Source organism: Rhinoderma darwinii, chromosome 3, assembly GCF_050947455.1.
Source record: "Rhinoderma darwinii isolate aRhiDar2 chromosome 3, aRhiDar2.hap1, whole genome shotgun sequence".
Classification (NCBI taxonomy): domain Eukaryota; kingdom Metazoa; phylum Chordata; class Amphibia; order Anura; family Rhinodermatidae; genus Rhinoderma; species Rhinoderma darwinii.
Window position 1 is genome coordinate 283,014,960 of NC_134689.1, and position 15,223 is coordinate 283,030,182.

General features: G+C 40.9%; 1 protein-coding gene across 2 annotated transcripts in view; it reads right to left on the reverse strand.

The window, feature by feature from the left end:
- Positions 1–15,223, reverse strand: part of LOC142749669 (tropomodulin-3-like) — a 59,044-nt gene that overhangs the window by 35,083 nt on the left and 8,738 nt on the right. For both annotated transcript variants that reach the window (XM_075857998.1, XM_075857999.1), the window contains exons 2-3: positions 3,544–3,743; positions 760–916 (exon numbers count right to left, since the gene is read on the reverse strand). In XM_075857998.1, the coding sequence (XP_075714113.1) occupies positions 760–916; positions 3,544–3,669 (283 nt within the window). In that variant the 5' untranslated portion in view covers positions 3,670–3,743. The remainder of the gene's footprint in view (positions 1–759; positions 917–3,543; positions 3,744–15,223) is intronic.

The window sequence follows — 15,223 nt, forward strand, 5'->3', positions numbered from 1 at the left end:
GCCATAGGACTGCAGCACTGCTCCAATTCACTAGAATGGAGCTCTGCTGCACTTACCTGCACAGCAGGTGACCGGGAACGCCAGTGAGAAGGAAAACAGTGACGGGGTAACAACCAGTTTAGCGCTGCAGTCCCTTCATTCTTAGGATCAGTGGGGTCCCAGAGGTCGGACTGCAACAGTTAGGATAGTGATATGCCATGACTGTATGTGATGCGATTAACCCTTTAATGCATTCGCTTCTTGCTGGGCATGTGGAGGTGTTGGACGAGAGAGCTGATACACAGCAACTAATGCAAACAGTGTACAATATGTAAGGGAAAGAGGCAGGGAAGAGAGCACCCACACAAGATTATGATATCAGAAATGAGACAGTAGACTCCACTAGGCACTGTTGCCATGCTGGAGGAACTGATCATAGCTCGGACTTAGATCCAAAAAAACAATAAACAGCAGGTAAGCATTATGCAAAAAGATGGAGAACAGAAGCAATTGAATACATTATTGTAGATTTTAGAAGGCAATTAAGCCACTCAAGGCATATGTCTAATTATTTTTTCAGTAGCCAAGCAATGAGAACTACCAAATATATATTGATACTCAAGAAACAAAATGCTGTGCACTGTCTGAATTGTTTTTCAATTTTTTGAGATTAAGAAGATTAACAACGAGAAAAATGATACTTCTAAGTAAGGAAGCATGTGATGTTTATAGCGGGAAAAATCAGGACATTCCTTCCTAAATAAACAAAACTGGGCGCACCTTTTTTCTCTCCAGTAAATGGTACATAGTCTTGAATGTCTTTTTGTGCAAGAGCGTCCTGTTCCAAGAATCCTAGCAGATGCTCTCTATCAAAAGCACCTGTGTCTTCCTTTACGGTTTGGTCCTTCTGTCGAAATCCCGCTGGCAGCAGTGCATTCTAGGACATCGGAAATACAACAATAGAATGAACGATTGCAGATTCTATTTACAGCAAATAAAGCCGAGCTGAACATATGAACTGTTGGTGTTTATCATCATGTAATAATTTATAAATATTTCCATAAGCCTATCTTATAATAAAGATAAAGGTATTTCACCACCGCACCAGAAGCATAATCTTATAGTTCTTCAAACCTCTTTTGCGAATGTAAACCTGGGCATCAACGATCACCAAAATACGGTACCAATCGCCAATAATGGATTGTTGTATGTATACATAATGGTCTGTACATGAAGCCAGACAATATTCAAAAGTGTGTAGAGTAATGGTGCCTTCCCAGGAGACCAACAATGCATTTCTAGATCTTCAATATATTAGGGGCCGCGCAGAGGCTAGAATTGTTGGCAGCATTGCAGTACCGGGTTCAAACCCGACCAGGACAACATCTTGCAACATCCGCACAGAGCTTAAATATTTTCCTGTGCGCGTGTAGGTTTCCTCCAGGTCTTCAGATTTCCTCCCACGCTCCAAAAAGTTACAAATAGGTTAATTGGCTTTTGAAAATTGCTTGTACATGTGCCTGATAAAGGGAAAATTAGATTGGGGAGAGGAACTGATGTGAACGATGGAATCTCTATACAGCACTGCGGAATATATTAGGGCTATATAAGCAATGGGAAAATATATGCCCTAATACGTTCTAAACATGTGAAGTAGAGATAAAAAAATGGAGATATGCTTTAAACTGTTAAAGTTTTCTTCATGTGACTTTCCAGCTCGGAGCGCCGCAACTCTGGCAGGAAAGCTCCGAGTACAAACCCTTGGGAAAGATTACAATGTTCTACCGGAAATGCAGAACAGAAGCCAAAAAGACAGTGTTTCACGTGCAGCAGCTTTCAAGACATAACCAAAAATCTTATAGAAATAGGGAAGACAAACCTAATCTCATGTGTCCTGCTAAAGGGGATTTATGGATTAATTAGACTGGATACTAAATTGTGGTACAAATGCAAACTTCTGTGAGAAAAGTTACAAGAGCCAAAACGGAATATTAACACATGTTGTGTATAACTTTATGAGCGGCCTGTGAATGTAACAAACCTCAACCTCTGTATAAACACACAGCAGGAAGCATGGAAAATAGAGAGAGGTAGGAAAAATAAAATATTTTTACAACCGGGTTTGCTCAATCTAGACAATATATTCACCTATTATGAGCTGAAAAAAATAAGACGAGAACAAATTACTATTTGTTCAGTGTTGGTTTGTAGAGGGTGTCAATGGAGATCCAACAGAAGGGATTCTCATCATCACTTGTAATATGGCACAACTCAATTTTCTTACGTTGGTAAACCTGGCACAATTACTAGCATGAAAAAATACTAGTATTGGCCAGAGTGCCGTGAAAACATACATGGAGCCAACAGTAAGTCACACGGAAGAGACTTTACTGATATCCTCTAAAAACACATACTGTGGCAGCTAATACAGTTTTCATAAAGTTGATAACCCCATAAAAAAAAGTCCATAGTAAAACTAAAAAAGAAAAACAAAAGCTATAAATACGATATTCCCATAGGAGTTTTTCTAAATTTCAAGTTCTGAAGCCATCACTTCTGATGCCATAAGGCTGGGTTCACACGACCTATTTTCAGGCGTAAACGAGGCGTATTATGCCTCGATTTACGCCTGAAAATAGGGCTACAATACGTCGGCAAACATCTGCCCATTCATTTGAATGGGTTTGCCGACGTATTGTGCAGACGACCTGTCATTTACGCGTCGTCGTTTGACAGCTGTCAAACGACGACGCGTAAATTGACTGCCTCGGCAAAGAAGTGCAGGGCACTTCTTTGCAACGTAATTTGAGCCGTTCTTCATTGAAGTCAATGAAGAGCAGCTCAAGATTTACGAGCGTCAGAGACGTCTCGTATATTACGAGGAGGAGCATTTACGGCTGAAACGAGGCAGCTGTTTTCTCATGAAAACAGTCTGTCATTTCAGCCGTAAAAGCCTCTCACAGTGTGCACATACCCTTAGGAATACATAGACAGTATTATAAATCAATGTCAACTCAAAATGAAATAGATCGTGGAGTATGGAAGTCCCTGCCATCTACTTGACATGAGCGATGACGCTTCTCTACCATGTACATTCTGAAAATCTAATTTACTTCAGAACCAGGTGGCCTAGAAATCAAAATGGTTTAGTAACCGTTTCAATATTAACTTTAATCCTGAATCCCCCTAGGCTCCTGAACTTTGTGGGACTAGAGAAGGAAAATTAAAACATCCAGGGAGGCCATCTATGGAGCAAGTCCTTGCAGCAACACTATAGATCATGGCCTACTGCACTGGCGGGCAACTTATCACTCCACTGGGGGCTCATATGCAGCCCTCGTGTCTATCCAGGGGCCACACATGCAATGTCTCTTGTCCCCAGCTTGCAGTAGAAAGATGGCCACACATACATGATCACTCTTTATCATAGGCTATGGAAGATCTCTCCAGTTCACAATAACAGAGGGTGACTGCAGTCATTCTCTCCTGCAAACAGACAATTGTTTTTCTGGATGAACGAACAAAGCCCAAATATTTAATCAGTAATCATCACATCCGTCTCACCTCTGGATCAAGCTCTTCCAGGACATTTTCCAGTTGTTTCAGATCAGCTTCAGAGAGGTTTCCAAGGAGTTCATCATCATCCATATTCCTGTACTTGTCCAAGTCTTTCCGGTATGCCATAGTCATTTTATCAGCTACTAGTTGGGTGTCCACAACACCCGACTGCTACTGTATTTCTTCTTAGTATTGTAACTGTAATTCTACAAATACAAGCAAAAAAATATTGGTTTACATACTCCCAAAAATATGAGAAAATTAAATTTGTCTAACATGAAGATTAATAAGATGGCATCAAGTCTGGTCAGTATGCCCAGGGGATGTGACCATCTTACGAAAAAGTGCAGCAGTGTACTGTACATAATTATTACCCCCCCCCCCCCCCCATATGGTTCTGAGTCTTACACAACAACAAGTTTTCAAATTCTGGTGGGGGCCCACACTTTCCATACAGTCGAGGGCCCATGGTACCATACCTGATTCTAGGAAATGGTATGCAGTAATAATAATAATATAGCACTATAATATTTATAATCCCACTGATACCTTTACACTAAATAATGTCAGATATGGAATTACGTCACATTTCTTTTCACATTGGTATAAAATTATAGTAGAATTGTTCAACAGTGTTAAAAAGTAAAGTTGACAACGGGATCTATATGAAAGCGGGTAACACTAGAATGAACAAAGCCTTATACACTCAGTTTTGAAAAAATAAAATAAAAGCAATACAAATAGTTTATCTTTACAAGAAACTTGTTACTGTTTATCTGTAGGAAGCAGATAGAAGAACAAACGTCCAATGAAAGGCTTATTAGACAGTAATGAGTAAATTTCAAGGCAATCCAGACACTGGTAAAAAGGACAAAAGATTATTTTTTAACGGATATTTAGGCCCAGTTCACATGCTCTGAGTTTGACATATACGCCGGGGAAGGCTCCAGACTTCTACCTCTTACTGAAGGCTAAGCCGTATCCCAGTATATAGTTATACAGTGAGATACTACGTCTATAGGCTCCCATTGTATAAAAAAAAAAAAAAAAAAGTTATGTAAACAGGACCTTACTTTTGATTTAAAAAAATATATAACATGATGTAATTTTATACAGACATATTAATAGACTAATTATAATTGTTACAAGCTACATCATATGAAAAGTATCAAAGCTATAATGCAGATACTACAAAAATGAAAATACAAAAAAATACAACCCATAAAGGATGAAAAAAGAGGTTTGCTGGTAACGTCTGTACCAACCTCCAGGTTTGTTTGGCACAGATTGACTAATAACTCGGGTTGACAGATTACATTAATGTACAGTAACTTGCATTCTTCTATAAGTGAAGCGCCATGGTTGTCCCATTTCTATGGAATCTTAGCATGGCAAAACCACAAGATTACCTGAATTTCAGCAAGAGGCATGAAAGAAATGAGTTCACAATGGAGGAACCTGCAAAATGGCAAGGTCCTGTTCAGTATTAAAAGAAGTCAAGGTTAAGAGGTCGGATAAATAACTGAAACCAAGAGGGTGTAGGGAGTGTTTCCTGCCCACTTAAAGACTGAACATTAAATAGAATCAGCACAATATCAAGTAAGAAAAGTCCTTCCTGACATTACCAACAAGTACTGGAGCCAAAGATTAGAATGGTAAAAACTGTGAGATCTGAGGCCATTGAAACATGGTGGTGCACAGGTCAACGTACACCAAGCGCCTCCAGAAAGTTCAGGCTTTTCACTTCCAAGTGACCACAACTTATAAAAGAACATAATCCCATTTATTATATCATTAAAGTAACTACTGCGTATCATCAAAGACACAACCACACCTCACCTAGTAGCTCGAGAGATATTCATGCAGTACTGCTTTCTCAATACTTTCAACCTTAAAGGGGTTATTGTCATCTCAGAAATGTATGGCATATCTACAGGATATGCCATAAATGTCTCTAAAGGCCTTATTACACCAGCCGATTTTGGCTAGTGCAGCAAGCGCCGATCAACGAGACAGATGGTTGATCGGCGCTCGTTTGGATGAGGACGAGCGGTCGTTTCTCCGATCGCTCATCCCCATATATCATGTCAGCAGCGCGTCACCCTGTTTACGCAGCGACATTTACTGCCGACAACGATAATATTTAAAGGGAACCTGTCACCAGCATTTCACCTATTCATACCAGCAATACCTGGTGGTAGTTGGTGAAAAATCATTTCTATATAATCTATAATTGTCTTCTTAGTCGGCTCTGAAGCTTTAGTATTCCATTTTTTAGTGTTCCCACACCGTATGCTAATGAGCATAAAAGAGTCATATCTTCATCTGAAAAGAGTCAAATCTTCGTTTGGAAACAGTCATATCTTCATTCCTCAAGTCTTTCCGAGTTTACCCCGCCTCCTTACTTTTGATTGACAGCTCCACGCCTTCCCCCAACACACAAAATCCCATGCTTGTGCATTGATGTCCTCTTCTGGTGTGTGCCGTGCGCACAAAGGGACACCAGATTATTACGATAAAAGGTGCGAAATGTTTGCAGACCATTATTTACAGTTGGAGGAGGAGTTTAGGAGAGGGGATAACGGCAATGAACTTTTGATAGCAGCGGCCAGTGAGGGATAAGTAAAGTTCAATAGGTGAAATGCTGGTGACAGGTTCCCTTTAAGTTTTTTAGAACGATACGATCAGCAGATGATTGAGCGTTTGCTTATTTACCTGCTGATCGCTGCCCTGTTTACACAGGGCAATTATCGGCAGCGAGCATTCTACGATCGTTTGCCCGATATTTGCCCAGTGTAAAAACCCCCTAAAGATGCGGGTCCTAGAATCTATATTGAGAAGCCGGGAGGGGTCAACCAACCCCCTTCCAGATACACTACCGTTCAAAAGTTTGGGGTCACCCAGACAATTTTGTGTTTTCCATTAAAACTCACACTTATATTTATCATATGAGTTGCAAAATGACTAGAAAATATAGTCAAGACATTGACAAGGTTAGAAATAATGATATTTATTTGAAATAATAATTTTCTCCTTCAAACTTTGCTTTAGTCAAAGAATGCTCCTTTTGCAGCAATTACAGCATTGCAGACCTTTGGCATTCTAGCTGTTAATTTGCTTGAGGTAATCGGGAGAAATTTCAACCCATGTTTCCGGAAGCCCCTCCCACAAGTTGGATTGGCTTGATGGGCACTTCTTGCGTACCGTACGGTCAAGCTGCTCCCACAACAGCTCTGTGGGGTTGAGATCTGGTGACTGCGCTGGCCACTCCATTACAGATAGAATACCAGCTGCCTGCTTCTTCCCTAAATAGTTCTTGCATAATTTGGAGGTGTGCTTTGGGTCATTGACCTGTTGTAGGATGAAATTGGCTCCAATCAAGCGCTGTCCACAGGGTATGGCATGGCGTTGCAAAATGGAGTGATAGCCTTCCTTATTCAAAATCCCTTTTTCCTTGTACAAATCTCCCACTTTACCAGCAGCAAAGCAACCCCAGACCATCACATTACCTCCACCATGCTTGACAGATGGCGTCAGGCACTCTTCCAGCATCTTTTCAGTTGTTCTGCGTCTCACAAATGTTCTTCTGTGTGATCCAAACACCTCAAACTTCGATTCGTCTGTCCATAACACTTTTTTCCAATCTTCCTCTGTCCAATGTCTATGTGCTTTTGCCCATATTAATCTTTTCCCTTTTATTAGCCAGTCTCAGATATGGCTTTTTCTTTGCCACTCTGCCCTGAAGGCCAGCAGCCCAGAGTCGCCTCTTCACTGTAGACGTTGACACTGGCGTTTTGCGGGTACTATTTAATGAAGCTGCCAGTTGAGGACCTGTGAGGTGTCTATTTCTCAAACTAGAGACTCTAATGTACTTGTCTTGTTGCTCAGTTGTGCAGCGGGGCCTCCCACTTCTCTTTCTACTCTGGTTAGAGCCTGTTTGTGCTGTCCTCTGAAGGGAGTAGTACACACCGTTGTAGGAAAACGTCAGTTTCTTGGCAATTTCTCTAGCCTTCATTTCTAAGAAGAATAGACTGTCGAGTTTCACATGAAAGCTCTCTTTTTCTAGCCATTTTGAGCGTTTAATCGAACCCACAAATGTAATGCTCCAGATTCTCAACTAGCTCAAAGGAAGGTCAGTTTTATAGCTCCTCTAAACAGCAAAACTGTTTACAGCGGTGCTAACATAATTGCACAAGGGTTTTCAAGTGTTTTCTAATCATCCATTAGCCTTCTAACACAGTTAGCAAACACAATGTAGCATTAGAACACTGGAGTGATGGTTGCTGGAAATGGGCCTCTATACACCTATGTAGATATTGCATTAAAAACCAGACGTTTGCAGCTAGACTAGTCATTAAGCACATTAACAATGTATAGAGTATATTTCTGATTAATTTAATGTTATCTTCATTGAAAAAAACTGTGCTTTTCTTTCAAAAATAAGGAAATTTCTAAGGGACCCTAAACTTTTGACCGGTAGTGTATATCAGATTTTCCTCAAGTCCGCAGCAAAATCTACATGCGTTTCATACATTACATTGTCTCTCTCTCTCTCTGGGGGATCCAGCCCATCACGGACAGTCCCATGTAATTCTTAATTTTCCCTGTGATGGAACTGCAAGGGAACTCAACACTCGCTGATAGGTTTCCCCACAGATTATAGCTGATCTTTGGGGGTTTCAGCAACAAAACACTCTGCGATCAGCTTATCAGCGAAGGACTCTTCAAACGGCTGGTAAACATGGGAAGATTTCTGCCCATAAGCAGCGGGGATAATAACCGTTAGATTGGCGCTAGTTTAAAGGCCCTTTACATGGGCCGCTGTAAACTGGTAAATGATCAGGAACGAGCATGTAAACAGACCTTAACAGAAAGGGATTGTCCACAGCAGACAACCCCTTAGTATCTACTGATCAGTCATCACAATGAAGTAAACTGACAACTAGCCATAACAATAGCAGAAAACAAAGAGGTTTCCCAAATAAATTAGATCTTTAAAGATACACACCATCATAATTTTTTTTTTTTTTTAACCCCTTTAGGACACAGCCTGTTTTGGCCTTGTGGACACAGCCTATTTTTTCAAATCTGACATGTGTCACTTTATGTGGTAATAAATCCGGAATGCTTTTACCTATCCAAGCGATTCTGAGATTGTTTTCTCGTGACATATTGTACTTTATGTTAGTGAAAAAATTTGGTCGATAAATTCAATATTTATTTGTGAAAAACTTCAAATTTTAGCAAAAATTTGCAAAAATTTGCATTTTTCTAAATTTAAATGTATTTGCTTGTGAAACAGATAGTAATACCACACAAAATAGTTACTAGTTAACATCCCCTATATGTCTACTTTGTTTGCATCATTTTTTTTCACGTACTTTTATTTTTCTAGGACGTTACGAGGCTTAGAACTTTAGCAGCAATTTCTCATATTTTCAATAAAATTTCAAAAGGCTATTTTTTCAGGGACCAGTTCAGTTCTGAAGTGGCTTTGAGGGCCTTATATATTAGAAAGTCCCCATAAATCACCCCATTTTAAAAACTGTACCCCTCAAGGTATTCAAAACCACATTCAGAAAATATTTTAACCCTTTAGGCGTTTCACAGGAATTAAGGCAAAGTAGAGATGAAATTTACAAATTTCATTTTTTTTGCCGAAATTCATTTGTAATAAAAAAAAATCTGTAACACAGAAGGTTTTACCAGGGAAACGCAACTCAATATTTATTGCCCAGATTCTGCAGATTTTAGAAATATCCAACATGTGGCCCTAGTGTCCTAATGGACTGAAACACAGGCCTCAGAAGCAAAAGGAGCAGCTAGTGGATTTCGGGGCCTCCTTTTTTTAGGAATATATTTTAGGCACCATGTCAGGTTTGAGGAGGTCTTGTGGTACCTAAACAGCCGAAACCCCCCCAAAGTGACCCCATTTTGGAAACTACACCCCTCAAGGCATTTTTCTAGGGGTATAGTTAGCATATTGACCCCACAGTTTTTTTGCAGAATTTAGTGGAATTAGTCTGTGAAGATGAAAATCACCTATTTTTCTGTGGAAACATAGAATTTTTTTATTTTTACAAGGAATAAAGGAGAAAAAGCACCCCAAAATTTGTAAAGCAATTTCTCCCGATTACGGCAATACCCCATATGTGGTCGTAAACTGATGTTTGGACCCACAGCAGGGCTCAGGAGGGAGGGAGCGCCTTTTGGATTTTGGAGCGCAGATTTTGCTGGATTGGTTTTCAGTGCCATGTCGGGTTTGCAACGCCCCGGAGGGACCAAAACAGTGGAAACCCCCCAAAAGTGACCCCATTTTGGAATCTACACCCCTCAAGGAATTTTTCTAGTGGTATAGTGAGCATTTTGGCCCCTCTGGATCTTTTTTAGAGCTAGGGTGACCAAAAAACAGCGATTTTGGCGCTTTAAATTCTTTATTTATTACAGCGTTCACCGTGTGCAATTACGTTTTAATTTATTCTGCCGGTCGGTACGATTACGCCGATACCATATGTGTATAGTTTTTTTTAAGTTTTGCAGCGTTTGCACAATAAAATGAAGTTTCTATAAAATAATTTATTTTCTGGGACACGCTATTCTGAGCCGTAACTTTTTTCGTTTTTCGTCAAAAAAGCTGTGGGAGGTCTTGTTTTTTTGCGGGACGGGTTGTAGTTTTTATTGGTACCATTTTGGGGTAAATGCGACTTTTTGATCACTTTTTATTCTATATCTTGGGAGGGGTGGTGACCAAAAAATACCGATGCTGACAGTTTTCAGTTTATTTTGTTTGCGGCGTTCACCGTGCGGAAAAATTAACATTATAGTTTCATAGATTGGGTCGTTACGAACGCGGCGATACCAAATATGTGCACTTTTTTTTTAACGTTTTCATTTTTTCCCTATAATAAATGACTTATTATAGGAAAACAAAAGCTTTTATTTTTACACTTTTATAAAACATTTTTATTAACTTTTTTTTACTTTTTACACTTTATATTTTTGTTTATTAACTTTTTTTACTTTTAACACTTTATCTTTTTGACCTGCAGCTCTGATCGCTGCTAGAATACATTACACTACCTAGGTAGTGTAATGTATTCCAACTGTCAGTGTGACGTCACAGTCACTCTAACAGTTGGTCTACGAGGATCAGCAGAGGCTGATCCTCATAGGCTGACATACATGGCAGACCTGGGGGCCGTTGTCTGGCCCCCAGGTGCCATCACAAGCATCAGAAGCCCCCACGATTGCATGGGGGCTGCTGATGCGCTACAAACCCGCTACATGCGGAGATCGCAATCGAGCCCCGCATGTAACGGGTTAATTGGCGAAATCAGCGGCGATGAGCCGCTGATCGGCAACACTGGAGAGTGTCAGCTGTCGGGGACAGCTGATCTCCAAGTTCCCGATGCACACTGTCGCCGACAGTGTGCATCGGGAACGGCACAGTGACTTTCTGTCACTCGGACAGGAAGCCTATCAGGACCAGGCGAAGGTTGGTCCTGATGGGCTTCTGTCCATGGCAGACCCGGAAGCCATTGTTTGGCTTCCGTTTGCCATACTAACTATCGGCAGACCCCGCGATTTCGGACGGGGGTCTGCCGATATGTTAGAAGCCCCTAAAATTCGGCGATTGCACCCGATCGCCGAATTTAAGGGGTTAATGCGCCGAAATCAGCGGCAAAGGACCGCTGGCTGGCAAGAGGGGAGTGTCAGCTGTCGGCGACAGCTGACCTCCTGGTTCCCGGTGCACACTGTCGCCGACAGTGTGCACCGGGAGTAACTCAGTAACTGTACGTCCTCGTGCGGGAAGTAACTTCCCGCAACGACGGACAGTTACGTCCTGGTGCGGATAGGGGTTAAAATAATAAACTATCATTGTTTTCGGTGCAACTTTCTAAATACTTTTTATTAAAAATGTTTTACTTTTTTAGATACAGCTGCTTTGTATCCTGTGTACAGAGCAGCTGTATCTAGCGCTGAACCAGTATCCGTCAGGTCAGCAGGACTGACGGGTTCAGTGTCAGCGGGTCCTGCACGTCTGAAATACAGGATCGAGCGGTTACCGATCACATCTAAGTTCATAACTTAGATGTGCTCAATTACAGGCGGATCCTGAATCTCAGAGACGCAGGATCCGCTGACACTGAAACAGTCAGTCCTGCTGACCTGACGGATACTGGTTCAGCGCTAGATACAGCTGCTCTGTACACAGGATACAAAGCAGCTGTATCTAAAAAAAAAAAAAAGTCAAAATAATTTTTCATAAAAACTAATTAGAAAGTTGCACCAAACACACACACAAAAGATTTCAAAGGTTTACATAGCATTTAACATTGTACTAATCCAACATACTATATCACGTCATCCAAACATTTTCCACTAAGTATAATAAACTTTCTAACAAATATAATAAACCATGTACGAAGAATATAATAAACCATGTACGAAGAAAATAATAATAAACCATGTATGAGAATCCCAATAACTATTTTCGAAGGCATGTAAAACTCTACTCAGAAATAAAAAGGGAAAGGCTGTTTGCTAAACAGCATTGTGTCCAAGTTCATCTTTATCACACAAAGCGTTGGTGAAATGGACAATAGCTGTATTGAACTAGTGCAGGCAGCCGGTAAACATCTCTCTGGGAATCGCCGGTCTGCACTCGTAGAGGTGTTTATGTATATTTCAGGGTTTATTGTTGTGGTGGTTCTACGTCTCCATCAGTTCTGGAGATACAGGGGCTGCAAAACAACATACCGGAGAGTATTTCTGAACGTTTATAACAATATTTCCTTTTTCCATACATCTCTAGCACACTGTATATAGCACGGACGTGAGAAACCTGTATACACTTCTAGTGTTCAACAAAGCACTGCACAGTTTACACAGCTGATAGAACAGCCACCGCATAGTACAATGTGAGCGCTGTGACCATAGCTCCGAGCAGGCACAGGTCTCCACAAGCCCGCACCACGTTACCACACATTTACCCAAGCCTTCGTTAAATGCTAGTTACGCCCCACAGAAGGGCACACAAAATAAATGACGCATCTGTTTTTCCGACTCAATTCTCACACTTAGAGCTCACGCACACCGCCATATTACAGCTCACTGCATTAGATGTATATTTACTGCCGAGAATTGGATTGTATTCCACAATCTATAGGGAAGGTTATTCTGATCTCGCAGGACAAAATGCAGTCCAGTCATTGGCACAAAATATACAGCACCGGCACAGTTTTGTAATACCCTTGTGTGAATAGAGCCTAAAGCTAGTTTTATAGAGCCTAATACGGAAGCATTTCTGCGCCTGTATTACGGATGCAAATCCCAGCTCAAATGTGATTTTTTTTTGCCCTTGCAAAAAATCTGCACATATTAGAGTCATAAAACTGGCCTAAATCCTGACAGACGTAATATGGCTTTGTACAGGAGCTGCGTATTCGATGACAAGAATAGGATATGACCCAGTAGGGACACAGCAGGGAAACCTTTATCGTGGGTTTTGTATGGGAAAGGTTCCCCCCCACTTTGCCTTGACTGTATCCTATCCTCTTCTTATCACTTAGTAAACTACTCCATGCAGAGCTGTATTACAGTCGCCTGAATGTTGTAAAACTTGGATAACTCTTCCTGGTAAATGCTGCGTACAGCACACATCACTTCTAGTCAAACATTATATAAAGTATTCCACAACAGAAACTGTCAAGGTTCCCCCTCCCAAAGCACTGAAATTGTCGGCAAACGTATGTCTTTAGAAAAGCGACACATTGTGACATATTCCTAAAACTCATGCCCGGAACAGCATAAATGTGAAATTTGGGATTTAGAGAATAAAGTGTAAAGAATAAATCCCTATAGCATTAATCTATACTACCGCAGTCACAATGACAATGTAGAATCTGGTTCACCGCCCTGACTAACACATCCACTAAACAATCCACAGTTTGGAGCAGAAGAGAAGAATTTCCATAAGAGTAATGGAAGTCACATGCAATAAATCATGTTCTAGTTACGTCTTCAGAAGTCAGTGGCTGCATCAGAAGGTGTTCATTTATCTCCTGACCACACCAGAAACCCCTTTATAGTCCATCCCAGGTCTTTACAACACAGATGAAGCCTTCTTAACCTCTGATGCCTGGTAGGACAAGAAAACGGGCAAGGATGGAAATTGATCCTTCTTGATTTACAGCGTAGAAGCAGACAGCGAACGATACCTCTAAATAATCTCCGTATGGGACGCTTACTGTATGTGACTAGACAGCTGTTTACTGGATCTCATGAATACGAAGGTTTATCAGGTGGCCGGCAGACAAAATAAATATGATAGCACTTCACCCAAACATGTAACGGGATCTCCAAATCCAAACCTCCTCCGTATTAGGAATTTAGTAATGCTTGCCACTTTTTTAATCATAGTTTAGCCATTCAATACCTCTGTGTAATAAGACAAAGTTCTCTAGTGACAGAAGGTATAAACTAAAGAAGTTCTCTAATCATGACAAACCCCCTCCTTTAACCCCTTAAGGACACGGCCAATTTTGGCCTTGAGGACAGAGCCATTTTTTTACATTTCCCCTCTTTGCATCCCGACGCTCATAACGCTTTTTTTTTTTGTACGACGTAGTTGTATGAGACTGTTTTTTGCGGGATGAGTTGTACTTTATGTAGGTACCATTTTTTGGTACAAATACATTATCGTTTAATTTCTATAAATTTTTATTTTGGCGAAAATGCAGAAAAAAAACGAGTTCGCTGCAGTTTTAATATTTATTTTTTTACACCATACACTGATCATAAATAATGTTATACATTTGTTGTACAGGTTGTTACGGTCGTGGCGATACCAAATATGGCTATATTATTTCATGTTTTGGGACTTATATTTTAAATAGTTTATTTATTATAAAAAAAATGCGTGTTTGTGTATTTTTTTTACTTTTTATTTATTTATCATTAATTTAACTTTTTTTTTTAATCCCATAAAGGGATTTATCATTTTGATTTTGTAACTGTAATGTACTGGCATACATCTATATGCTAGTACATTAGCCTGTTACTGATTGTACACAGGCAGTTGTTAGGACATACCTCAGTATGCCCTAACAACAGGAAATATGTTCAGACAGCCCTGGGGTCCTTCAATGGACCCTGGGCTGTCTGGCCATACGAGTTTTGGGCTTTGATCGCGTCACAGTTATTTTCTGTGACGCGATCAATGTGCAGTCCCCTCTCTTTGAACACCGCGATCAGCTGTCATCATGACGTTCAAAGGGCTAACGGCGGAGAGATGTTTCTCTTCTCTCCGCTATCAGAGCGGGGCCGTGGCTGTGTATTACAGCCGTTGCCCCGCTCTCGATCGCGTGCAGGGACGGCTGTCACACAGGACGAGTATGCTCGTCCTAATGCGCGAAGTGCTCGCCGCTCAGGACGAGCATACTCGTCCTGTGTCGGCAACCAGTTAAAACAAAAAGTTGGGCCGCGATTCCATGAATACGGCTTCTGAAAAAATGGTACTCAGCCAATATCGCCAGGGAGCGTTGCAGTTGACCACACATTTCCGCTGCAGTGGTCACCACATGGAAATGTAGTAATACATGGCCCCTATACAAATAAATAGGAGATTAAGTATTACATGGCCAGGCAGAATCCAAGAGAGCGGGAGTCGCTCTTGGCTAACCCT